The sequence below is a fragment of the Salarias fasciatus genome, chromosome 9, assembly GCF_902148845.1.
Source record: "Salarias fasciatus chromosome 9, fSalaFa1.1, whole genome shotgun sequence".
Lineage (NCBI taxonomy): Eukaryota > Metazoa > Chordata > Actinopteri > Blenniiformes > Blenniidae > Salarias > Salarias fasciatus.
The window spans coordinates 4,684,972-4,712,706 of NC_043753.1; the positions used below are offsets into that span (position 1 = coordinate 4,684,972).

The 27,735-nt window shown below is 44.8% G+C and overlaps 1 protein-coding gene and 2 long non-coding RNA genes across 3 annotated transcripts; 1 reads left to right on the forward strand and 2 right to left on the reverse strand.

Annotated features, from left to right (window-relative positions):
- Positions 1–210: 210 nt before the first annotated feature.
- On the reverse strand, positions 211–8,526 carry LOC115393985 (NACHT, LRR and PYD domains-containing protein 14-like; the record flags this gene model as incomplete). The annotated part of the gene is made up of 4 exons (XM_030099108.1): positions 211–385; positions 1,710–1,892; positions 6,154–6,336; positions 8,366–8,526. Coding segments are annotated over 4 exons (702 nt in total), but the record flags the coding sequence as incomplete, so codon positions are not given.
- Positions 8,527–14,279: 5,753 nt separating this feature from the next.
- LOC115393998 (uncharacterized) lies at positions 14,280–19,302 on the reverse strand. The gene is made up of 3 exons (XR_003931995.1): positions 19,246–19,302; positions 16,182–16,289; positions 14,280–14,331 (listed from the first exon to the last, which is right to left on the reverse strand). It is a non-coding gene; the product is annotated as an uncharacterized LOC115393998 (long non-coding RNA).
- Positions 17,125–24,526, forward strand: LOC115394003 (uncharacterized). Its single transcript, XR_003931999.1, has 3 exons — positions 17,125–17,214; positions 23,852–23,857; positions 24,516–24,526. It is a non-coding gene; the product is annotated as an uncharacterized LOC115394003 (long non-coding RNA).
- Positions 24,527–27,735: the final 3,209 nt, after the last annotated feature.

Below are 27,735 nucleotides of genomic sequence, written 5' to 3' on the forward strand. Positions count from 1 at the left end.
CTGCAGCAACTTTCTTCTTCTACCAAGCTTTGAAATGTGGAGCTGCACACGGCTCTGCCACAGTCACAGGACTGAAGCTCTGAGAAGAAGATTCAGTTTTTCCTGGAGATCCTCAGAGTGGATCACTCTCACATCAGCCTGATGTCTGAACCTCAGTGTCAACACAACTTTCACACAACACAAACAAAACATGGAGTCTGACCTCAGATCCTCCAGACTGCAGAGTGGACTCTCCAGAAAACCACACAGCTGCTCAACTCCTGAATCCTGCAGCTGGTTCCAACTCAGTTCCAGATGTTTCAGATGTTTCAGGAGGGAGGGGTTGGACTTCAGAGCTGAGGCCAGAGAAGAACAGCTGATCTTTGACAAACTGCAGCCCCACAACCTGAATAAAGAGAGAAAGCAGCAGAATCAGTGAGGAGGAACCAACCAGATGTGTTGATGGAGAAATGAGCAGCTCCACATTACTGTGTCCTGATCAATGAGCTGTTCTGTTGTTGTGGATCTTCATCACTCACATCATCCTCATGCAAAACTCAGCCACACCTGCTGATGAGGACCAGAGGGCGGGTCCACATGACACCAGCTTTAAAGTCGTAGCATTGGCTCCCTGTCTGCTTCAGGGTGGATTTTAAGCTTCTTTAACTACTTTTTAAATGTCTTAACGGCCTTGCTCCATCTTATTGATCTGATCAGCTTTGACCACATCGACCCTCGTGGATCCTGAGCTCCTCCAGCAGCTCCTCTGATCCACATCAGGAGAAGAACAAAAACTCACAGTGAGGCAGCTTTTAGCCACGATAGCCTCCATCTGTGGAACAGCCTGCTGGAGAAGCTCAGGACTGCAGAGACTGCTGAGAGTTTTAAAAGAAGGTTAAAGACTCACCTTTTAAACAGGCTTTTAATTGACCTTTTAAATTCTTCCAAGTTCATATTATTGCTGTTTATTTTGCTGTATTTTTTATGTCAATTATAGTTAATTTTACGATTTCAGGTTTTACATCGTATCTATCTTATTGATGTATTTTAACTCTTTTAAATGCTCACTTTATTTTATTTTTCTTCATTTAGATTTCTTATCCTATTTTTTCTTCCTTTCTATACTTTTTAACCCCAGTGTTTCCTCAGGAGGTCCTCCACACTGGTGGCTGTATCAGCTCTGCTGCTGGGGGTTCTGTCCATGAGGCCCTTTGGCCCGGCTGGTTGGGGGGCTCCCCACCTCGGGTGCAGACGCCCCCGGCAGTCATGACCTGTGACCCCTGCCAGTGTGGACGACCCCAAACTGTGCTGTTTTCCACGATCCTCAGTGCCTTGCCAGATCTCCCCACTGTTTGTGTGTGTGTGTGTGTGTGTGTGTGTGTGTGTGTGTGTGTGTGTGTGTGTGTGTGTGTGTGTGATTGCGTGTGTCTGCATATGGAGTGTTGAAGGGATGGGTTCTCTGTTTCGGTTTTCCTTTGTTTAGTTGTCGTCCCGTCATGGTTGGAGCTTGTTTTCAGCACTTTGTGCTGCTTAACGTATGAAAAGTGTTTGATAAATAAAGTTTGACTGATCGACGTCAACACAACAGTCACACACCTCCTCATGTCCACACACACATCAGTAACCTGCTGCTGAGCTCAGTCCACTCTCTCACTGCAGGATCAGAGTCTCAGATCACAGCTGCTGACAAACATTTCTCCTTCTACAGCAGTAACAGACAGTCAACTGACCCCAGAGACTCCAGACTGCAGAGTGGACTCTCCAGAAAACCACACAGCTGCTCAACTCCTGAATCCTGCAGCTGGTTCTCACTCAGGTCCAGATGTTTCAGATGTTTCAGGAGGGAGGGGTTGGACTTCAGAGCTGAGATCAGAGAAGAACAGCTGATCTCTGACAACCTGCAGCCAAACAACCTGAATAAAGAGAGAAAGAAGTGAGATTAGAGGACAAAGTCTGATGTTGAAGTCATTGAGAGCTGAAGAAGGTTCAGACTGGAAGAGTTTAGAAATGTAAAGTCCAAACAGCTGAAGCCACCAGGAGGAGAAGAGCTCTCAACAACATGCTGATCACTAACATGCTGCAGAGCTCAGTACACACACACACACACCACACACCACACACCACACACCACACACCACACACCACACACACACACACACACACCACACACCACACACCACACACCACACACCACACACCACACACCACACACACACACACACACACACACACACACACACACACACACACACACACACACACACACACACACACACACAAACACACACACATTTTATAAAAACTTGTTCAAGTGACAGAACTGACAGTTAGCGTAGCGGCTAGCGAGTCAGACTGAGTGAGCTGAAGGCCACTGTGACTGAGACGGAGGGATCACTATCAACCTGGACACATGATGTGGTGGAGCTCCAGAAGAAAGAGGAGAAACTTTCTGCTCAGGTTTCAGCTCTTGAGAATAAATGTGGAGATTTAGAGGGGAGATCTCCAGTGACGGGAATAACCGCCTGAAAATAAACACTGTTAATATTTTTAGGAAGGAGTAATCTAATTACTTTTTCCAGCATTACAACGGCGTTTCTGTTCCTGACAATAAAATGCTGCGTGGGTCCGTTACTATAATTCACTGTGTTTAACTTGGTTTTCTCCTCTTGAGTCCAGCTGTTCCAACAAACCTGCGGAGCATGAAGTTCATGTCCAGAAAGAAGGAACAGTATTGGTGCAAAGTGCGTCACGTGACGACCGAGCCACGACTCATGTCACTCATCTCATGACGCTCAGAATGTGTCACAGTGCCAATTTCACCTGGAGAACTTTTGGCGTTCAGGAGAGTGAAAAGAAATCTTTTTCATGAGCTAAAGATGGCGTGGTCCCCGAAAGTCGGAGCCAGATGAGACGATAGTCGCTGTGATCGTAAACCAACCAGAGGAAGACCTGGACGGATGTTAACACACAAACAGCTCCTCAGTGAGGCACGGACATGACAGGGCAGAGCAGACAGAGATACAGCCAGAGAGCCCCGATCATTCAGAGGCAGCTTTTAATGGAAGGACAGACATCTGTTGACACACATCTACTGTGTTTGATTATTCTTTAAGAAATGCAGAAATGCTATCTGCAGTTACTAATCACATTTGATTGGTGTCTTGTCTCATATTATCACACAGCAACGTTTGAATAATTTAGATTAATGTAGTGTTTCCTGTTTGTAATTTATTCTGTCAAGTGTCCATTTATTTCATTCATCATAGATTCAGCTTTAGAAGAAATAACTGAACTTAAGGTTTAATTGAGAGGGAATCCAAATTGACATATATAAACATTTCTTATTAAAGGTAACACAACAGTGACGTTGCCTAGTCATTAGTTACTTTTAAAATGTTACTCAGTTACTTTTTCTAAGAAGTAACTTGAAACTATAACTAATTACTTTTATAAAGTAACTTGCCAACACTGGAGATCTCACAGAAATAACATCAGAATAATCAGGTGAAAATGAGGATGCAAATGTTAAAGTTCAGTTGACACAGATATCAGGTTTCAGGTGTGTTGAAGTGTTGTTCATGCTGTGGGTTGACATCCAGCATGTCTATGTTCAGAAATGGCCGTGGGGGGGCGCTGTGAGTTAGCAGGTGTGGCTGTTGGGAGGAGAGGAAGAAAAACAGGAAGATGAGGCGTTTAAATGGACCTTGGAGATCTGATTTAAAGGTGCTGTAGGCAGGATTCCACATCTCCGCCATCTTGCTTAGGGTTACCTAAGCAAGATGGCGATTTGACCCATCTAAGATGGTGATTTGAAACCCAGCACAGCCAATCCTGTCCTGTTTTCTCTGACATCACGCCCTTACGCAAGTTAAGCCCCTCCCACAAGAACGTGCGACGAACGCCCCTCGACCAATCACGGTTAGAGCCTAATGGGCTCTTCTGATTGGTCAAAGATACCTGGAGCTGTGGAGATTCCTTTTCAGCTCAGAACAGAGACAGATGGAAACGCTGCGCCCTCGCGGTAGTGCAATTATACTACACTCCTAAAGGATTATCAATGGATACTCTAACATTTAATCCAAAGAAAACAGAAAAATTAGCACTGACTAGCAAAATCCTGCCTACAGCACCTTTAAAAGCCAGCTGCCTACAAAATGACTTTAAACACTGAAACAGTTTCACTGTGGTGTTGATGTAATGTTTGATATATGAATGGCAGTGGGACGAATATTTTAATCCTCTAACAAGTTAATAACATGTTCAGGTTGGACTGATCTGCTGAATGTACATCCTGTAGTTTCTGTCTACATTCAGTCTGTGTTGCAGGAGCTCCTGCTGCGTTTGGAGCATGAAAGTTACTTGGTTCTTGGCTCCTGGTGGAGTCTGCTCTGGTATCCTGTTGTTTGGGGACGGGGTTGTGGTCGCTGAGGGGGATCTGGGTATTCTTGCTGCTGATCAACTCTTAGTCAGTGTTTTTCTCTCTTCTTTTTGTTCATCCGAAAATGTGGTTGAAGTTCTTGTTCTAATGTAAATTAAATCCGGATTTATAAATCACTTCCAGTTGTAGAAACTGAAATCCTTTCTGATCAGGACGGCAGGTATTTGATTCTTTTAGGGACTATATTCCCTCTTCCAGTTGTACTTGTCAATGTTTATGCACTAAATTTTTATAACCATATTTTTATGAACGAGCTGTTAGAAAACTGACCATCTCTAAATGAAACATTCTTTATTTTTGGCGACGACATGAACTGTGCTCTGAATTCTCAACTGGATTCTTGCAAACCTGGATTAATCCAGTCCCAAATGGCTGAAGCTATCATGGCTACATCGACCCCTGGAGGTTTTGTAACTCTACTGAGAGGCAATATTCCTTTATTCACATGGCCACCAAACATTTTCCTGTATAGATTATTGTTTTATTGACACCAGACTGATGCTCAAAGTGACTGATATTGTATTTCATCCTATTGTGGTTTCAGATCAGGCTCCTTCATCCCTGGACATTCAAATTTCACCTGAATCTCGACATCCCACTCAGTGGAGATTTAACATTTCACTTTTATCTGATGATTAATTTCATAAGTTTATTATAAACTCTGCTGAAGATTTAATCTCTTTGAACCAATCTGAGTCTGAGCCTGTTTCAACTGTGCTCTTGTTGGAGTCTTTCAAGGTTTATTTACAGGGTCACATTATTTCTTATCCTTCACATGTGGAAATATTCATCTTTCAAACACTCAAAAGCTCTCAGCTGATCTAGAATCTGTAGATCAACGGCTGGCCGACACTCCTTCTCCAGACTTGTTAAAGCGACGTGTGGCTTTAAAAACAGAGCTGGACCTGATTACGACCAACCAGGCAGAACGTCTCTCACTACACTCTCCTTCTAGATATTATGAATCTGGGGAAAATCCTGGAAGGTTATCAGCTCACCTGTTATGTCGCCAAGCAGCCTCACGATCAATACCTCACATTAAAGACGGGTCGGGAGTGTTGGTAGAGGAACCAGCCCTGATTGATTCAGGATTAGGACGTCTTACTTTGACATCATGTCTCAGATACTTTCAGAACAACTGACATTTCTCCTCATATGGCTGTCTTTGGGTTTCCTGAAGAACATTCTCACTTCTCATCTGAGCAGTTCCAGGTTTTAATGTTCACTTCTCTGATAGCGAGACGCCATCTCCTCCTCCACTGGAAATCCCAAAATGCTCCATCCAATACACTTTGGACCAACGAGGTGATGTTTTTGAAAAAGTAGAAAAAATGAGATTCTCCAGGCAGAGCGAGCTGAACAAATGTAACAAGAAATGTCAACTATTCATTGACTTTATGCTCATATTTAGGCTTCATTCCCCCACACTCTGAATTATTATTCATTAATAATTCAAGCAATTATTCATTATTGTATGTTATTTTACAGATTTTCTTACGAGGGCCATGTTTGACACTTTGTTTCGCACATTTTTTGTTTGTGTTTTATTTTATTCATCTTTAATTTGGTTGATGTATAAAACTTGAAAAAAAGACGTGCACAGATGTGATTTCTTGTAAGTGCCAGAATGTTTTGTGAACTTACTAATTAAAATAGATGAAACAAAATTATTGTGACTGATTTGATCAGTGTCAACACAACTTTCACACAACACAAACTCAAACATGGAGTCTGACCTCAGAGTCTCCAGACTGCAGAGTGGACTCTCCAGAAAACCACACAGCTGCTCAACTCCTGAATCCTGCAGCTGGTTCCAACTCAGGTCCAGAAGTTTCAGATGTTTCAGGAGGGAGGGGTTGGACTTCAGAGCTGAGGCCAGAGAAGAACAGCTGATCTCTGACAATTTGCAGCCCATCAACCTGAATAAAGAGAGAAAGAAGTGAGATTAGAGGACAAAGTCTGATGTTGAAGTCATTGAGAGCTGAAGAAGGTTCAGACTGGAAGAGTTTAGAAATGTAAAGTCCAAACAGCTGAAGCCACCAGGAGGAGAAGAGCTCTCATCAACATGCTGATCACTAACATGCTGCAGAGCTCAGTCCACACACACACACTCACACTCACACACACACACACACACACACACACACACACACATTTTTTAAATCTTGCTCCAGTGTGAACATGTGACCTCTCGATGTCAATGAATCCATTTTTGTCCCAAATCAAGTCAGAACAGTAAAGAGTGAAGACAGAACTGACAGTTAGCGTAGCGGCTAGCGAGTCAGACTGAGTGAGCTGAAGGCCACTGTGACTGAGACGGAGGGATCACTATCAACCTGGACACATGATGTGGTGGAGCTCCAGAAGAAAGAGGAGAAACTTTCTGCTCAGGTTTCAGCTCTTGAGAATGAATGTGAACTCACTTTAAGCCTGAAATTGTCTTCTGATTGTTTTTGCAGGAGACTCACATGAGAAACAACGATCAAGTTAGACTGAGGCTCCTGGTTGCTGAGGTTTTTCACTGAAGCTTCAATTCGAAACCTGGATTAATCCAGTCCCAAACGGCTGAAGCTCTCTGCAGTTCTATGTCTAATCATGGCTACATCGACCCCTGGAGGTTTTGTAACTCTACTGAGAGGCAATATTCCTTTATTCACATGGCCACCAAACATTTTCCTGTATAGATTATTGTTTTATTGACACCAGACTGATGCTCAAAGTGACTGATATTGTATTTCATCCTATTCTGGTTTCAGATCAGGCTCCTTCATCCCTGGACATTCAAATGTCACCTGAATCTCGACATCCCACTCAGTGGAGATTTAACATTTCATTTTTATCTGATGATCAATTTCATAAGTTTATTATAAACTCTGCTGAAGATTTAATCTCTTTGAACCAATCTGAGTCTGAGCCTGTTTCAACTGTGCTCTTGTTGGAGTCTTTAAAGGTTTATTTACAGGGTCACATTATTTCTTATCTTCACATGAGGAAAATATTCATCTTTCAAACACTCAAAAGCTCTCAGCTGATCTAGAATCTGGAGATCAACGGCTGGCCGACACTCCTTCTCCAGACTTGTTGAAGCGACGTGTGGCTTTAAAAACAGAGCTGGACCTGATTACAACCAACCAGGCAGAACGTCTCTCACTACACTCTCCTTCTAGATATTATGAATCTGGGGAAAATCCTGGAAGGTTATCAGCTCACCTGTTATGTCGCTAAGCAGCCTCACGATCAATACCTCATATTAAAGACGGGTCGGGAGTGTTGGTAGAGGAACCAGCCCTTATTGATTCAGGATTAGGACGTCTTACTTTGACATCATGTCTCAGATACTTTCAGAACAACTGACATTTCTCCTCATATGGCTGTCTTTGGGTTTCCTGAAGAACATTCTCACTTCTCATCAGAGCAGTTCGAGGTTTTAATGTTCACTTCTCTGATAGCGAGACCCCATCTCCTCCTCCACTGGAAATCCCAAAATGCTCCATCCAATACACTTTGGACCAACGAGGTGATGTTTTTGAAAAAGTAGAAAAAATGAGATTCTCCAGGCAGAGCGAGCTTAACAAATGTAACAAGAAATGTCAACTATTCATTGACTTTATGCTCATATTTAGGCTTCATTCCCCCACACTCTTAATTATTATTCATTAATAATTCAAGCAATTATTCATTATTGTATGTTATTTTACAGATTTTGCTATGAGGGCCATGTTTGACACTTTGTTTCGCACATTTTTTGTTTGTGTTTTATTTTATAAATCTTTAATTTGGTTGATGTATAAAACTTGAAAAAAAGATGTGTACAGATGTGATTTCTTGTAAGTGCCAGAATGTTTTGTGAACTTACTCATTAAAATAGATGAAACAAAATTATTGTGACTGATTTGATCAGTGTCAACACAACTTTCACACAACACAAACTCAAACATGGAGTCTGACCACAGAGTCTCCAGACTGCAGAGTGGACTCTCCAGAAAACCACACAGCTGCTCAACTCCTGAATCCTGCAGCTGGTTCTGACTCAGGTTCAGATGTTTCAGATGTTTCAGGAGGGAGGGGTTGGACTTCAGAGCTGAGATCAGAGAAGAACAGCTGATCTCTGACAAACTGCATTTCTCCAACCTGAATAAAGAGAGAAAGAAGTGAGATTAGAGGACAAAGTCTGATGTTGAAGTCATTGAGAGCTGAAGAAGGTTCAGACTGGAAGAGTTTAGAAATGTAAAGTCCAAACAGCTGAAGCCTCCAGGAGGAGAAGAGCTCTCATCAACATGCTGATCACTAACATGCTGCAGAGCTCAGTCCACTCTCTGTCCCTCCAACATCTGGAATCCTCCTAAACTCCTCTCAGTCATTTGACTTCAACAGATTCTAACTTCAGACAGTGATCTGACCTCAGAGCCTCCAGGTTACAGTTTGGACTCTCCAGTCCAGAACACAGAATCTTCACTGATGAATCCTGCAGCTTGTTCTGATTCAGGTTCAGATGTTTCAGATGGGAGGGGTCAGACTTCAGAGCTGAGGAGATCACTTCACAGTGAGAATCAGAGAGTCCACAGGAAGAAAGTCTGTAATGAGACACAGAGAGGACAGGACGTTATGAGAGAGGACACTTTGTTGGACTGTTTGACATCAGAGCTTCAGATCTTCTTCTCTGGTTTGACTTTGGCTTCATGTGGACATGAAGGAGAGAACATGGAGTTCTGGAGTCATGGAGCAGTGAAGACTGACGGGCCGCAGGTGGAGCAGAGGTTAGTGCCTCAGAGCAGGAAGGTTGAGGGTTTGAGTCTAATACGGTGTGTGTGTGTGTGTTTGTGTGTGTGTGTAATATTCTGACTGAACTGATCTTTGTTCACAGCGTTCTGAGTTTCTTTCTCTGTTTTAAAAATGTTCAAATCAAAAGTCTTCAATCAAAATGATCATCTGTGGTCATTTTCTGGATTCTTCTAATAATCAGACCTCATGAAGAGATATAAACCGTCACTGAGCTCTGATCTTCATCAAGTATGATCAGTGCATCCAGAGCCTGACACACAGTGCTGAGCCACGTTTCTTCAGGACAGATCATTGACAGGACTTGACAGGAACATTTTCAGCTCCTTGCTGACTTGAACTTGGCAGAGGTGAGGTTTAGAGCCACTGCTTTGGTCGATTATCACCCCGAAAAATTTAATTTCCTTCACCCTCTCCACTTTTACATCCTCTGTTATAACTCGAATGTCCTTGTTACCTTTACAGGAACCAAACAAAATGAAATGTTTGATCCAAATTTAATGACAGTTTATTTGTATCAAACCATTTTTTCAACTGATCTATATGACATTTCCTTTGTGAGTTGTTCCAGGTTCTCCCCTGTTCCAAATTATATTTGTATCATCAGCAAAATAAATCAAAATGAAGTGTTGTGGAGATCTTGAAGATTTCATTTATATCAGTGGTGGGCCGTCAGGGCCTGCAAAGCCTTCTCTGCTGGCCTAAAAATTATCTGAATTACAGACTGATGTAAATTATATTTTGTCTATAAATAATTAATAAATGATTCCAAACGGTATGTTCCAGTTCCTTTCATAGTTTTCCCGTGGTCGCGCTGCTTCCAGACATATTTTTTTCATATTAAATCATTTAACCAATCAGATTTCAGGCATCATCTGCTGCTGGGGTCAAAGAAATCTGCCCGAGGCCTTCGCTATCCGTTCCTGATGGCGCAGTGAAGTAAAGTGAAGCGTCAAACAGACAGTTGCTTCAACCAATCAGACAGTTGCTTCAACCAATCAGACAGCTGCTTCAACCAATCAGATTTCGAGTTGGCGACTCAGCGCCTTCCAGCTTCTAACAACAGCAGATCCAGGCCTTCTGATTTACATTCACCAAGAGATACAGTAGGGGGCGGTATGCACCTAAGTTGTTGGTCGCCCACCGCAATTATTCCAAAGAAGAAGAAGAAGAAAACCTGAAGAGAAATAAAACTTACGCCAGAAATCCCACAGGGCAGCTGGACTTTCAGCCCTGGATTTATGGAACTGAAACGCACGGATAATCTATATGACAGAGCAGTTGAACTCTTTTGAGGAAGGAAAGGAGGATGTATTTTGTTTTTCAAATAATCGGGATTTTGGTGAGTAAAATGTTCCTCTTTTCCGAAATAATATTGCTGTTTCATGAAGTTGATGATGCTCATTGTATGTGCACAGATGTAGGAGGAGACTTGTGCACTTCAGCAAAGGCATTTATTCTGGCTGCACAAGTATCTATCTGCTGTGCAACAACTCTTTATGTGCATATCTGCATAATCAGATTTTTTTGGAGACAAAATAGTTATTGAGAGGTGGATTGATTCAGGCGGATCTGTTCTGAAGGCCTTAGTGTGAAATGCACGGTCCGCCACTGATTTATATATATTAGAACCTGGTGATCCATAAATGCAGCTCACTGTCACATTCTTTTCTTTTCCATGTAGATTTCAACTGTTATGCATTCACACACTTCCTTGCTGTTGGGATTTTTCGCACCACTTTATGCATTAGTTTTAGTTTTGTGTCCACATAAATGGCTTCTCCTCCACCAGGCTTCCCCTCTCTGTTCAAGTTGTTGTTCAGTAATGGGGAATGCCGAGGTAAACCATGGATATCTGACCAATCACAGAAGGTTTTGCAGGCCACACAGCCCAAGAAAGTTAGCGCCCGACGAGGGTGTCGGGGTCGCAAACTTTCTTCTGCCAGAAGCTCCTGTGTGAACAAAATAATGTCATTTTGTTCGAGGACACCCCGAGCTGCTGAACTCTGCTCGGCTTCACGAGGATTATGAATGAACCAGAAGACACACAAAAGCCTGCTTGGCCTTTGGAAATGCTCCTCGGACAAAGAAGACTGCTGCTCCTTCTGTTTTATGGTCAGATGAAAGAAAAATGGATCGTTTGGCCACAATGAGTTATCTTTCATTTGGTGGAAAAACAGAGAAACTTTCAAGCCAAAGAACACCTTCCTCACTGATAAACATGGTGGAGGGAACTGAATGCTCTGGGGGGTTCAGCCAGTGGACCAGGGAACCTGATCACAGTGAACTGCACCATGAAAAAAGAGCAACACATCAAGATTCTGAACAACAACATCAGGACAGTCTACAGAGGAACTGGCCATGGGCTCCAGTGGACATTTCAACACAAAAACAACCCAGAAATCTCAGTAAAAAGTGGTGAATAAATGGTGAGAGGACCAAAACATGAAGGTTTTGCAGCGGCCCACCAGAGTCCTGACTGGAATCTAACTGAGATTCTGTGAAGAAGCTAAAGATCAGAGTGATGGAAAGACCCTCCAAACAGAAGAGTTGGAGCTCACTGCTGGAATGAATGGAGGAAAAACCCAGTGGAGACATGCAACAAGCTGCTCAGCAATTCCAGGAAGAGTTTGATTGCTGTAGTAGCTCAGAAAGGTTTTTATATTGATTATTGAGAAGGGGATGGATAATTTTGGACATGCCACTTTTTGTTCAAATCCAAGTAAAAGCTGAGAAATATTTTTTTTCCACAACAGAGCATCTTGTACATCATCTTATTAACTTCTGGAAGAAGCCTGAGTCATTTCTAGTCAGGAGAAAAAGAAACTTGCTGGAATAAAAAAAACTTTCAGCCAAAATGTGCCTGCAGTATGAACAATGTTGGGGTTACATGTATCTTCATCCACAGGACATCATGAAAACTAAAAACACTGCAGTACACACACCAGGCCTTTAGGTGGCGTTATAACTCTACCACAGATATACACTAAGAAGACATGGCAGCACGTTCAGCTTGTCTTCTGGTCTTATTAAACCAACAGCATCAGGAGCTTCTGCAGCACGATCAACTTCTCTGGTTGAACAAGCTGATCGACATATTTTGTTCTCCAGGACGATCAGACAGGCCTGAACATGGAGCCCTGATTGAGGAACATCTCCACAGAGGAACTGCAGGAACTACTTTCTACAAACATCACTGAGACATTGATCATGATGACATGTGGACTCACTCAGCCTTCCTGCAGTTCCTCACAGCTGGGATCAGTCTCCGTCGTCCCTCCTCTGATGTGTTGAACTTCTTCAGGTCCAACTCCTCCAGGACCTGGTCTGACATCTGCAGCATGTAGGCCAGAGCTGAGCAGTGGATCTCAGAGAGTTTCTCTGATCTGTTCTCTGACTTCAGGAACTTCTGGATGTCCTGATGGACTGAGAGGTCCTTCATCTCCATCAGACAGTGGAAGATGTTGATGCTTCTGTCAGGAGACGTTTCATCACTGTGATCTCCCTTCAGGTTCTGGATGACTCTCTGGATGGTTCCTGGACTGATCTCTGTCCGACCCAGCAGACCTTTTAAGAGTCTCTGGTTGGATTTCAGAGAGAGGCCATGAAGGAAGCGGACAAACAGGTCCAGGTGGCCGTTCTGACTTCTGAGGGATTTCTGCAGGACTTTCTTCAGGAACTTTTTCAGAGATGGGAAAGAACCACCAAATCCAAAGACCTTGAACACTTTTCCGGAAAAAGTCTTTGGTTCCCAGTCCTGCTCCCAGTCCTCTCTCAGGAAGGTCTTCAGTTCGTTTGTCTTCCTGTTGGTGAAACAGTGGAACATGAAGACTGCAGCCAGAAACTCCTGAACACTCAGATGGACGAAGCTGTAGACGGCTTTCTGGAAGATCACAGACTCTCTTTTGAAGATCTGAGTACAAACTCCAGAGAACAGCGAGGCCTCAGTCACATCCAGACCACACTGCTCCAGGTCTTCTTGGTAGAACAGGATGTTTCCTTTCTCCAGATGTTCCAAGGCCATCCTGCCCAGCTTCAGAAGAAGCTCCCTGTCAGCCTCCGTCAGCTCCTGTGGACCCGTCTCAGGTCCTTCATGGTACTTGAGCTTTCTTCCTGTGTGTCTGAACCCAGCACAAAGTGGGAGTACATGTCAGTCAGGGTCTGGGGCAGCTCTCCTCTCTGCTCGCTGCTCAACATGTGCTCCAGAACTGTAGCAAGTGATCCAGCAGAAAGACTGGGATTCCACACATGATGTGGAGGCTCCTGGAGGTCTGGATGTGGGAGATGATTCTGCTGCTCAGCTCCTCATCACTCAGCCTCCTCCTGAAGTACTCCTCCTTCTGGGCGTCAGTGAAGCCTCGCACTTCTGTTCGTCTGTCACACATGATGGAGGGATCTGATTGGCCGCTGCAGGTCTGGAAGTGATCCAGACTCCGAGCCGAGGGCAGCAGATCCCCCCGGATGAGGTTAGTGAGCAGCTCGCTGACTGAAGACTGCTGGGAGACGTCAACCAGCCGCCGTTTGCTGCTGAAGTCCAGAGAAAGTCTGCTTTCATCCAGACCGTCAAAGATAACAGCAGCTTGCAGACAGCCAGCTCCTCTGCCGTCAGCTTCTGGGAGAGCCGGATGGAAAACATGGAGCAGCGTGAGAAGACTGTACGGCCGCTCTCTGATCAGGTTCAGCTCCCTGAAGGAGAGAACAACCCAGCACACTGACATCCTGGTTCTCCAGGCCCTCGGCCCAGTCCAGAGTGAAACTTGTGCACCGAGAAGGTTTTTCCGCTGCCGGCCACGCCGCTGGTCACAACCACTCGGATGTGTCTGAGCTGCTGGGCCGAGGCTTTGAAGATGTCCTGAACCCTGATGGCAGTGTGATGGAGGCTCTCCTTCCTGGAAGCTGTCTCCAGCTGCTTCAGCTCAGGTTCCCTCTGAAGCTCCTCACTGAGTCCCTCTGTGATGTGGAGCTCAGTGTAGATCCTGTTGAGGAGGCTTCCTCCTCCTGCTTCATCACTTCCTTCAGTCACACGTTCACATCTCCTCCTCACACTCTTCTTATGTTCTTCTAGAAGCTGCTGCAGTCCTGATGAAGAACCCTGGTCCTGCTGCTCCTCACAGACATCACTGCTCTTCTTCTCTCTGTGGACACCAAGAAACATTTACTCTGAGCAACACGACACACAGCAGAGACACAAAGATCCAGCTTCAACTCTCACACTGATTCAGAATAAAGAACTGAATCTGAACGCGAGCAAAACATCTCTCACTCTGGTTTGGAGGAAACAACAGGAAACAAAGAGTTTCTTACTTTGTGTCTGAAGGTCCAGGTTCAACACTGAAGTCTGGTGGAATACCTTTGGACCGGTCACTCTTCAGAGACAACCTGCTGGATCCTGAAGACTCTGCTGTGTGTATGCTCCTGTAAACAAACAAACACACACACTGTAATTACTAACCATTAAATAACATTTTACTGAGATTAACAATTTAATAAAATCCCTAAAAGTAATTAACTACCTGCAGTAATCCATACTTTTCGTAATTTAAAGGAATACTCCACCCAAAAAACGATTTGGCCTCATTTTCTACTCACCCTCATGCTGAGAAACACTCTGGAGCACTTTTTTGATGTTTCAAATGCAGCTGGAGTTGCAGGGACAGGGACTGACGGAGACCGAAAGAAAAAACAGTCCATAAAGTCCACAAATCGTGCCTATTTTCCTTCATACTGCTCATCCGCTGTAATCCAAGTGACCTGAGCGCGTAACGTCCATAATTAAGTCGATGGTACGAGGTAATTTAGTACATTTTAAGAGCCCAAACAGTGCTCTATTGTACTTCCCCAGTGCGCGTCTGCACGCACACCCTGAACTACGGAAGCCGCGGCAGACCAAGCCAGACGCTTGTGCCCTTTCAGCAGCCAATCACTTTTGTGATTGTCCACAGCTCGGTCACTCACAGCAGAATATAAACCACGGAACTTCTTCTTCTACGCTTGCAATTTAGAAAAGTAGTCGCTGAAAGCGCGCAAGCGTGTTGCTTGGTCTGCTGCGGCTTCCGTAGTTCAGGGTGCTAGCGCAGACATGCACTGGAGCTGTACGAGAGCGCACTGTTTAGGCTCTTAAAATGTACTAAATTACCTCGTTAAGAATCAATTATGGACGTTACGCACTCAGGACTCTTGGATTACAGCGGACGACCAGTTTGAAGGAAAATGGACACGTTTTGTGGACTTTATAGACCGTTTTTTCTTTCGGGCTCCGTCGGTCCCTGTTTGTTGACAACAAAAATCCCCCAGAAACTCCAGCTGCATTTGGAACATCAAAAAAGTGCTCCAGCGTGTTTCTCAGCATGAGGGTGAGTAGAAAATGAGGCCAAATCATTTTTTGGGTGGAGTATTCCTTTAACACTAATAACCAAATGTAAAACTCCTCAGAGACCTGACAAATGTTCTGTTCCCCACATTTCTGAAGCTGCCAAATGTGCTGCTCTTGCCAAATAAATTGCCTCTTGGAGATAAATAAAGTTTTTCAATCAATAAATTTCATGAGAATGGATTAAAACAACACTTGCAGAGTGTATATTTCATCAAATGGAGGAAATACGACCAACATGCAGAAACATTTGCACACAGTAGGTGAAAACTTTAAATCAACGTTACATTTTCAATCTGCTCCAGAGTGAATCTCAACCCAGCAGCAGCAGAAACGTCAGCACGTCCTCTGCTGTTCATACTGCAGGGAACTCACTGCTGAACACTTCCCATCATGCTAGCTGCTAACTGTGACTGCTAACATCAGATGAATGCCTCCTCATCATTTTTCCAGTCCAGAAATGATGATACTCTGAGCAACACGACACACAGCAGAGACACAAAGATCCAGCTTCAACTCTCACACTGATTCAGAATAAAGAACTGAATCTGAACGCGAGCAAAACATCTCTCACTCTGGTTTGGAGGAAACAACAGGAAACAAAGAGTTTCTTACTTTGTGTCTGAAGGTCCAGGTTCAACACTGAAGTCTGGTGGAAACTCTTTGGACCCGCGGTAACTCTTCAGAGACAACCTGCTGGATCCTGAAGACTCTGCTGTGGGTCTGCTCCTGTAAACAACACACACACACACACACACACACACACACACACACAAAGTAATTATTAAGCATAAAATAACAATGTACTCAAAATAACAATTTTCATAAAACTACTAAAAGTAACCAACTACCTGTGGTAATCCATAGTTTTAGTAATTTAATACTTATAACCAAATGTAAAACCCAACACAGACATGCAAATCTGAAAAGTTCTGACATTTCCGTCATATATATCTGTGAATAAATTATTTTGCTGTCCAGGACTCCCTGGAAAAAGAGGTTTTAATCTCAATGGGACCTTACTGGCTGAAGAAAGGTTAAATAAAAAAATAAAAACAAAAAGAAAATAATCCCTTGTCTGTGGTGTTTCTTTGTTTTAAAAAGGGAAACTACTGTTCAGATGATTGAAGCGTCCTGAGATCAAAAAATATGACCAACAGAGTCACTGTTTTACTTCAGATGTGTTTTTCAGAAAAAACTTGTTTTCTCCATTTTTTTCTCAGAGAGACGTGTTTTTGGTGAAACCACCCGATGTTGTACTGATGATTACTAAAGAACACTGAAAGGTACAAACCAGCTTTTTTTCCTAATGAAAGAAGAGAGTTTACTCTTTCATGTGATAGTTTCAGTGTTTACACAATCCTGGAACGCAAATATTCTGAGTCTTGAAACATGAGTCAAAATTGAAGGTTAGTCTGATCTGAAACCAGCTGGCAGCGAAAGACTGACAATGAAACAATGAAGATGAAAGTTCAGGACTTCAGGTAAGATGTGAATTACCCTCCAACATCCTTTCAGTGCATTCGCACAGAATACGAATTTCAATCAATCAATTTCATGAGAATGGATTAAAACAACACTTGCAGAGTGTATATTTCATCAAATGGAGGAAATACGACCAACATGCAGAAACATTTGCACACAGCAGGTGAAAACTTTAAATCAACGTTACATTTTCAATCTGCTCCAGAGTGAATCTCAACCCAGCAGCAGCAGAAACGTCAGCACGTCCTCTGCTGTTCAGACTGCAGGGAACTCACTGCTGAACACTTCCCATCATGCTTGCTGCTAACTCTGACTGCTAACATCAGATGAATGCCTCCTCATCATTTTTCCAACACAGAAATGATGAAATGCTCCAACAGCAGCAGTCCCAGAGAGACGGGATGTTTACAGAGAACAGGGGACTGATGGATGCTTCAAAAGAGGGAGGTGGAGGACGAGTGAGAGTCAGAGCCTCCATCCAAGATGAAACATCGAAAATCCAAGAATACATCAGGAAGAAGAAAGATGAGAAACTCAGTGAAGGAATCAGACAGCAGAAACCCGACGAGAATGAGGAGGAGCAGGTAAAATGGAGAGACAGGCCTCTACATCAGGGGTCCCCAACCACTGGGCTGTGGACCGACACCGGTCCGTGGATCATTTCGTTCCGGGCTGCAAAGCAACAATAAAGTTTTATTTTGAAATTGTTCATTTAAATATCCGTGAGTCTGTACTGAGTTTTATTTTGAAAAACGCTTCACTTCTGCAGCTCATTTCGTGCTGAACTCCTGACAGTTTTTTTAAATCCCTGCATCATTAAACCCTCATTGTAGTGTTTTTATTCACTGTCCTGCTGTTCTTAGAAAAACTATGTTGTTTAAAACCGGTCAGTGGTGGAAAAAGGTTTGGGGGCCGCTGTGCTGCAGGGCATGTAGCACCACCAGATAGAGGAAGTGGATGAAATCAAGAAGATCTGCCAATGGAGAGAAAATACTGGACTGAGAAAACATGGAGGCTCTGATCACGGCAGCACAAGAACACACACTGAGCTGAAGGTTCATCAGCCTTGGAACTTGCTACTTCCTGTTCATGAGAGCGCTTTTTTCTGGTGAGCGTTATTTATTTATAGTCAGAAAACATGAAGTGCTTTAAGCTGAAATGTCCCCGTATTGGAAACAGAGTGAACAGGAAGGAGATTTAACCCCAACTCTGCCTTCACTCTCAATCACAACAACCGACGAATCGTTTTATTGTGACATCTAACGGTAAGTCCATGATTATTGTTTATTCAGTGTTGAGATCCAGATGGTGACTCCCTCTGGTTTTCTCTCTGTGATGTTTATTAATCTGTCATTAGAACGACTGAACCAAATCTTTGTCTTTCAGTGAAGGTTTCAGTATTTGGCAGCAGGAGTTTGTGGTCTCAGTGTGTGAGGCTGAAATGAAAACCTGCTGTGTGTTTTGCTTGGAACTGATCTGTTCGTCCCTGTCAATGACCAAAATGTCTGAAGGGTTCCAGTCAGTGGTGTGTTTGAGTTTCACACTTGTAAAACGTTCATCTTTAAAACTTTGGTAGAATTTCTTGTGTCTTGTTAAATTGCAAAACGTTCCCTGTATGTGCGTGGTTGCTACGTGCACGGTGCAGTGCACACGTATTGTCAGTGTTACAGTGGAAAATAAACCACAGATCCCTAAACTCCCCAGCATCTCCACTGAGAGACGGAACTTCCAAAAAAAACCTCTGGCACCGCCACTGTTTCTGTCCCTGAGAAAATGTTAAAACTGACATGAATTTACAACCCTGTTGCACCAAATTCAGCAAATAACAAAACATGCATAAAATTAAAGCTTTGAATCACTTCGGACCAAATATTCCTCAATCTTCATTGCTGCAGTCACAGATTAACTTTTGTTCCATGTTTTACGGCCTGCAGATAAAGAAGTGTGCAGTTATAAACGTTTTACTTTATCAACACGCAGCTGAACTTTGAACTCAGTCTCACCTCCAGAAGCACATTTTAATGGTTGTGTCTGTTCAAAGGTTCCAGACCAGCCTCACCATGAACGCCTGCTCCATGAGCTCGGTGATCATGCAGTGTGGAGACGTTCACACTGAGAGAAGCTCACTTTGAGCCAACAGAAACACTGAGAGCTGCATCTCTTCTTGTGTTTGGTGTCTTTGTGGATTCTGTACCTGGACTCTGCAGGACCAGCTGGCGTCTCGTCCCTGTCCACAGACTCTGCTCTGTCCTCCTCTTCACCCACATCACTCATCTTCAGTCAGGCTGAGAGAGAATCAGGACAAACCTGTTCAAGAGGCACAGATCATTTCTTTTGACGTCCACGGAGAAAAAACTCAGTCACTCTTTGACATTAGAAGACAAAAACTGGACAAACTCTCACCTGGTTCTCCTCCTCTGACACCGCTGACTGGAAGTCGTCCTTTGGACTTCTTGGTTTCCTGGTTGGACTCTTGTCCTCAGAGACATAATTGTACCTGGATCACCTGAACACAGCTGCTCCTCCTCCTTTATGCTGACAGGAAATCTGAGACGTGTCCTCCAGTTCTCTGACTGAGGCTGGACTTTAAGGCTAAAGATGAACTTTTTGAAAACTTCCAGAGTCCAACTCCACCAACGGGGACTCTGCTCCTGTTTTATTGTTGCCACTTTATTTCTTTATTGTTGAATCATTTTAAATAAAGACAAATGAAGTAGAGCTGAGACTGTGTCTCCTGTCTGTGCAGCTCAGCCTCCATCTGATATACGTTGTTAATATTTAGGTAAATTTCTGCAATAACTGATAGAATCTTGTTGTCATGTTCAGCAGGCAGACCAGAATAACTGTGACAACTTCTTTACCTCACAGGCCCTCGGCCTGCAGCTGCTGATAAGAAAGCAGTGCATGATGGGAACAGTACAGAAGAATAAACCTTTTTATAATCACAATATGAAGGTGTTGATCATCTTGACAATAAACACTGATTTTGCTGAACAGATATAAACATAAAGTTTAATGCAATGAATCTGTGTGAATGAAACAGTGAAATGTTTTAGGAATGAAAGTGTGTGATGATTATTATCATCAAAGGATTCAGAAACAGCTTCCTCACTAACTTTGATAGAAACCACAGTGACATTAGTGAAATAAAAAAATACAAAGTCTAAATGATTCCTATTTCTCCACTCAGTACTTTTTTACTGTCAGTACTGTAAATACCTCATAATAGTTGCATTAGTATCACACAAAGAAGCTCACTCTGTGCTTCACTGCTCTTTGGTCCTCATTGTTCGAGGCTAAACTGACCTTTTTCGACTCCTGACTTCATGAAAGAAGTTTAAAAAATGCCCAGCAGGAGTCGCCCTGTGTGGATTTCCTCATCACTCCCTGTTCCTGCTCAATGTCTCCATCAATAGAAATGTGGACACACTGAAAAAAGCGGGTTATTGTGATGTTATTTTCATGTTTTACCGTGTGAATATCATTAAACCAGCACTACGCTGGCTTCGTCAATACACAATTCAAACAGAACTTCTAGGAGAAAAGAATCATGCTTCATTTTCACACATAAACACTGAAACTAGAGCCATCAGAATCAGAATCAGAATCAGAACCAGAATGGTTTTATTGTTGTTATACGGTGTACAGTGAGATCGGACAGTTTCTCCTCTCCAGTGCAGGCACAATAAATATAACAGTATTTGGCCACACTTCCCTTGTTCTGGACTTCAATAATAATGTATAATCTGAGACATAGGCGATCTAGGGGGTGGCTACTTGGGCTCAAGCCCCGGATGTTTTGTCAAGAGCCCCGGATCGCGGATCCGAGCTGGTCTGAGTATAATGTGTAGTACTGGAATTCACCAGAGAGTGGCAGCATGCGCTGGAGAGCAGCCAGCAGTCTGCCGCCTGTCCAGAATGTAGCCGAGTGGCGTCAGAAGTGGGATGATATAAACATCAACTTAGAAACTGTAAACAATGACAACGCCAGCTGGTATAACCAGCAACTAAACTAAAATAGCCCCGCAGTTAAATAAGGCAGCACAAGTAGGTGGACTGAAGAGGACAGAGGCAATTTAGAAAAAAATATAACCTTTATTTTACAGTGTATTAATCAAATAAGACATTTCCGGTTGGTTTAAAATATTTTCCACCCAAACACTTTCACACAACAGTTTGTTTTGGTTTCATTTTGTTTTAGAGCGCACATTTAGTCTTTGTGGAAGGCACCGGCGCCCTCAAGTGGTCGCTCGGTCCAACAGTCTATACGTCACCCTGCTCACAGTGCTCCGTAGCGGCAGACAACGAGCCAGTAGGAAGTGGGAGAGGAACGCAAAAATCCAGAGAGGAGTACCAAATCAGGGGAGAAGAGGAGGCCCGGTTGGAAACCTAAATAAGCAAACTGTATTAGCCTATGTTTTTATGGATTAACTTTGTGACTGAAGAGCCCCACTACTCACCAAGGCGGCGCTCTGAACCAGGAGCAGCAGGAGGAAAACAAACCTCGCACTCAGCTGTAAGTCTGAAACAGCGCGCAAAACATCCCATGATAGTTTGCACATGGCTTTATGAATGAACGTTTCGCTTACACTCACCAATAAAGCGCTTCACGCAAGAATAGAGAGCGAGGAACTACAAGGCAGCCCACACATACGAGACCGGAGACCTATGATGACGCGGATTAGATGCATATAATTTTATGAATGAACAACGAGCGAGTACAACTCACCACATAGCTCATGAACGGCCGCAAGGTCACCAAGCCTGAGCTAGGAATCTGTGACCAGCTCTTTTAGCGTTAAGGAGAGGTGTCTGTGTCTCTGGAATCGGCTGCATGGAGTGTGGACGCCAGAGGAGAGGAGACGCACAGGTGAGGCGAGTTACTCTAATCACAACTCTGCCGCAGCGGGATTGGTTACTGGGTGGGCGTTCTGGAGGCCGGTGCACGCCTACCACTACATTCTACCCCCCCAGCTTGGATCGTCGACCCAACGATCGACAAATCCCAATTGGATTAGACCTATTTAGTGTTCAATACTGAACGGGGCAAGTTGTGAGGATTAGGATGGCAGCCAGCAGTGGCGCATTCCGACCTTCTCACAGTTGTACTGATCGATTCGACCGGTAATTCCGCAACCGACTCCAAACCACTGGGTGCAACAGGTATGCACCCTACAGCAAGTGGCTGCTCAGACGCCACGTACCACAAGTCATCATCGCTAGAAGAACCACTATGTGAGTGAACGGGAACCTCAGATATATTGTTATTTGGGGCAACATCCAAGGGATTCGCTCCAAACCATGCCTTAATCAATGAACGGTGAACTCTTTTTACCCTTGCCTGGTCCCCAACGGGTGCAATGGTGTACACCGCTCCACCATCCCTTGGTGCTTGCAGGACAATGTGTTGAACGGAAGACCAGAGGTCCTGGGTTTTACAACGACCCCTCACACTGGTGTTGCGCACCAAAACAATTTGTCCTTCCCTCAAGAGTTCAGCACGCACAGACCGATCATGTTGAGCCTTTCGGTGCTCTGCCAACAATCTCAAACGTTCCCTTGCCTCCTCAAACACAAGACGCAGTCGGGTTTGATGTTCCAGGATCCACTCATGGGGATCACCATCAAGAGGATCCTCAACCCGTCCCAATAAACAGTCAACCGGTAGCCTAGGTTCTCGGCCAAACATCAAATAGAACGGAGACTCTCCAGTTGATTGATGGGGTGTGGTGTTATAGGCGTACAAGAGCTGAGGCAGACAAGTGCACCAATCTCGCTTCCTGGACACTGGTAATGCCCTAAGTAAGTTGTGGAGCGTTCGATTGAATCGCTCACACTGCCCATTCCCAGCCGGGTGGTAAGGTGTCATACGTGATTTCGAGATTCCATAAAGACGGCAAAGTTGCTGCATCAGCTGACTTTCAAAGCAGCGTCCCTGATCTGAATGAATTCGAATTGGAACACCAAATTTGGAGATCCAGTCAGACACCAAAACTTCAGCAACAGTCAAAGCTCGTTGGTCACGGGTTGGGATGGCTAAGGTGTATTTACTGAACACGTCAGTAATAACAAGCACATTCTCAAACCCATGTTGAGATTGTTCCAGAAGAGTAAAGTCAAGAGCGATGATTTCGTTTGGCCTGGAAGCCAGAAGATGACTCATGAAAGCTCGAGCAGGGGGCTGCGAGTCCTTCGCGATCTGACAACGCTCACATTGCCTGCACCACTGACTCACTGCCTTTGACATCCCCGGCCAGTAACAACGTGACCGCAGTAGTCAATCAATCAATCAATCAATTTATTTTTGTATAGCCCAGTATCACAACAACAGTTGCTCCGAGGGCTTCAAGATGTTACATTGGTCGGTAAAAGTAAAAACAGTGAATAAGCATAATGGTAATATGTCAATATTTACAGTAACGAGACAGAACGAAGCAACCACCGCCTTCGACCCTCACATCCGGCAAGAAAAAACTCCAAAAACCCAGTGGGAAAAGAAGAAATCTTGGGGAGAACCACAGTATGGAGGGATCCCTCTCCCAGGGACGGACAGCTTTGGCAACAGCTAGCATGAGACAATAAGAAGTAAAGCCTAGGACAATGTTGAGGACAGTCCGTTGGACGGTCCAGCACAAGAACCACGGATCCCAGCAGTAGAACCGAAGCCAGTCCACGGGCAGGACCGACAGGAGTGTCCTCCCGGTCCGGACGGAGCTTGTTCATAGGCCTTCGTAATAGTGGAGTCAGCAACTGAAACTGGAGAAGACTCCCCCTCGAAGGGGGGGACAACAGGTGAAAAGCAATGAGTGCTGGGGTCCTCTCAGTCCCTTGATGACCATGCTCTTGGTGGACTTGAGTCAACACCTCATCAACCATAGATGCTGGCAACAGCAACTGAAGCACATCTTCGCCACCGTCCGGGCGACGAATCTGACGGTAAAGCAAATGATCTTTCTCAACCAAGCGATTCCATTGCCGGCACAAAACCAAAGCGGAAGGAGAGAGAGCTTTCCTGTCATCTGCACTGGGCTGCCGATGCTGCCTCCAGAAGGCTGCCACCTCCTGAATAACAGGATCTGCATCCTGGAGGGCCTGGACATCACTTGGGGAATGCCCTGGTAAAGCAAACACCACTGACTGTGTCACCTCCGTCATCTGCAGAGGAGCAGATTTGTGCAACGAAAGTGGAACCAAAGAACCAGGGCCCAAGGCGGCCAAGTCCTGAGGGCCAACATCTTTCTGACGGGACAATGCCTCTGCATTCCCATTGTTCTTCCCTGGTTTGTACCTCAACTCAAAATCGAAGGATGCGAGTTGCGCAGCCCAGCGCTGCTCCACAGCTCCAAGTTTGGCAGTCAGCAAATGGCTTAACGGGTTGTTATCGGTGTAAACAATGCATCTATGTCCAAGAAGATACTCCCGAAACTTCTCACCCATGGCCCATTTTAGGGCCAGAAGTTCAAGCTTCATTGAATTACAGTTTGACATGTTCCGTTCATTTTTCCGAAGCCCCCTACTTGCGTAGGCCACAGGGCGCACTCTCCCGTCCTGCTCCTGAGAGAGCACAGCTCCCAAGCCTGAATAGCTGGCGTCCACCTCAAGTATGAACGGCTGCTTGAAGTCTGCATACGCCAGCACCGGCGCGCTTGTAAGTTTGGTCTTAAGCATGTCAAAACTATTCTGACACTCTTGTTCCCAACCCTTAATATCACCTGACCCACTCCTCTTCCGAGATTTGCCTGATAGCTCGGCCACCTTCCGATGCAGCGGTGCAGCTAGCTTTGCAAACCCTTCCACGAACCGGCGGTAGTAACTCGAAAAGCCAATGAATGAGCGCAGCTCCGAAACGGTAGTGGGAACAGGCCACTCTACAACTGCCTGAATCTTCGCGGGGTCAGTTGAAACGCCCTTGTCTGAGATTACATGACCCAAATAGCTGACTTCGCGCTTAAAGAAGCGACACTTTGAAAGTTTGACCTTCAGACCTTCTGCCTGCAGCCTAGTCAACACACCAGCCAGCCTCTCCAGATGCTGATCGATACTGGAAGAGAAGACTACAATGTCGTCCAGATATAAAAGTAATGACTGGCCCTGCTGACCTCCAAATATGCGTTGCATTAACCTCTGAAATGTACTGGGCGCATTGCAGAGACCAAAGGGCATTCGATTCCACTCGAATAAGCCGAAAGGAGTACAGAACGCAGTTTTTGGCTTGTCTTCCTCTGTAACGGGGACCTGGTTGTACCCACTTGCAAGGTCAAGTGTAGAAAACCAACAAGCACCAGAAAGGGAGTCAAGGGTTTCCTCTATCCGCGGAAGCGGGAACGCATCTCTCCTTGTCTTAGAATTGAGCTGCCGATAATCTACGCAGAGCCGTAAGCTGCCGTCCTTTTTACGAACGAGCACTATTGGCGAGGCGTAGGGACTCGAACTCTCTCTGATGACTTGCGACTCAAGCAACTGGTGGATGTGTTCCTTTACAACTTCATATTCGGATGGCAGGATGCGGCGATGACGTTACCGAACAGGGGTTTGGTCCAGGAGTGGGATATCATGCGATATAAGGTTTGTACAACCGAGGTCTTGATCATTAACAGAAAAAACAGACACATGATTCCAAAGCAAGGTACGAGCTGCATCGCTCTCTGCTGAAGGTAAGTGAGACAAGTCAAGTGAGTTAATCTGGTCAAGAACTGAAAACCCAGTCTGCTCTGCCGCTTGCACAGTGATGGAAGAAATTTCTGCCACACCTGTTGGCAGGCTGACAACCCGAATGTGGTCTAAAGTGCCAATAACAGTGCGCGGATGAAGGAGCACGTTATTAACTCCTACATTTACCACGGGAATGTAAGCTGTTCCCTGAATAACACGGACCAGGGCCGGTGAGGCCAAGAGACCCGCGGGTAAGCTGGATTCCGGTGGCTCAAACAACACAGTTCCTTCTGAAAAGTAATTAGAACAAGTTGCAGTCACTATTTTTATTGCTCCACCTGGTATGCTGCAAGGTTTCTTTCCCCGGACCCTAACCTTCCCTGGATGAGCAGGGGTCGGTTTCACTGTGGCAACGTGACATTTTTGCAAAGCCTCAACCAAGGGGGTGGGAAGAGACTCTGAAGATTCTCGAAACAAAGTTGACCCGTACCGACCAAACAACTCGTCATAACACTTGCTAATGATATTCATTCCCAAGACACCAGGGACCTGACAAGACATACGCCCAGGTGGATATTTCACCACTAAAACACCACAATGAGGCATCAACTTCCCACAAAGTAGAATATCCAGTTCAAGATAACCAATATAAGAATCAGAATTGTCTTTATTGTCATCGCAACAAGTTACCGAAGTTACAAGTGCAACGAAATTACTTGGGTTTTTAAGACGCCCAGGCAGCCAATTACGGCGCTCCGTCTTGAAAAGGAAACAGAGTTAAAGAAACTCAGACAGAAATTAGGGGAGGGGGGGGAGGGGGGGTGGTAAAAAAAGATACATCAATTCAAATCATGGTTCCGAAGGGAGTCGTGATTAGAAGTGAGAGACCAAAAAAAGACAACCTGCGCACATACATAGCCAAAAAAACACGAGACAAGTTGCTATCAAACTAACGGATCAGCAGTCGCAGCTATACATCAGCGCAACACGTCATCACCACTAGTCGTCAGCAGAAAGGTGTGGTGGAGACGTTGAAAATGGGGGAGGGAGTGTGTGTGGCATGTATGTGGCATTTCAGTTCATCAGTCCGTGTACGCGTGTGTCTGGTTTGGCCCGCCTCCCCTTTGCGCTCCAACTCAGATGGTAGTTGCCGGGACGGCCTTGAATGAAGCAGTCCAAAGGTGAACCTGGGTTGCAGCTGGGAGTGAGAGAGGGAAAATAGACAAAGCAATCAGTCTTGTCTTGAATCTTCAGGGAGATTTGTTTAGTCTTCCAGGGGCGCCAAACACAATCAGAAGTTATCTTGTTTTGGTGTGGAAGGAGCCGTTTGACCTTCCTCTGCTCGGTTTCTCCACATTTCAGACAGAAGCTGGCTTAACCCTCTCGGTGCTGGTGACATCCAACTTGCGTCTCAATTGTCCATAACCCAAAATGTCCACCTTTCGAAAGAGTTTGCACAAACGGTCAGTCTCAGCTTTTGCCCGTTGATTTGAAAAGACCGTCCTCCCTTGGACGTCTTTTGTGGTGGCGGTCTTCTTAATCCTCCAGAGGATCAGGTCGCAGCACCGGCCAATCAGCAGCAGACCGATCATCATAAATCCGAAAATGTAATCATCCACAATGACCTCGACGGACAGGGGTGCCAGGCATGTGACACCCCTCCACTTCTCCCGGGCGTCCATCACATACCCAGCATGCCGAGTCCCGTCCAGACAGGCAGGATCCCCCGCTCCTGTGCTCTTTGTTGAAAAACTTGTATCAATTGCATAGAGAGACCAGCTGATCAATTCCATGGTTGATATTTGGTTTATTCGAAAAACCAAGTCAAGTGATTCCTCCAGTAAAAGATACGAGACAGAGAGCAGCAAGCAGAGACGATAGGGAGGGAGAAGCAAAGTAGGGAGCGATAGAAAAAGCGTCCGCCTCCTCCGAGAGCCAGCAAAGAAATATAAGGGATCGACAGCCCATTGGCAGCCTTGAGCTCCAGCCAGTGACACGCTTTAAGGCGTTCATTTCCCCAGGGTTCAAAGGT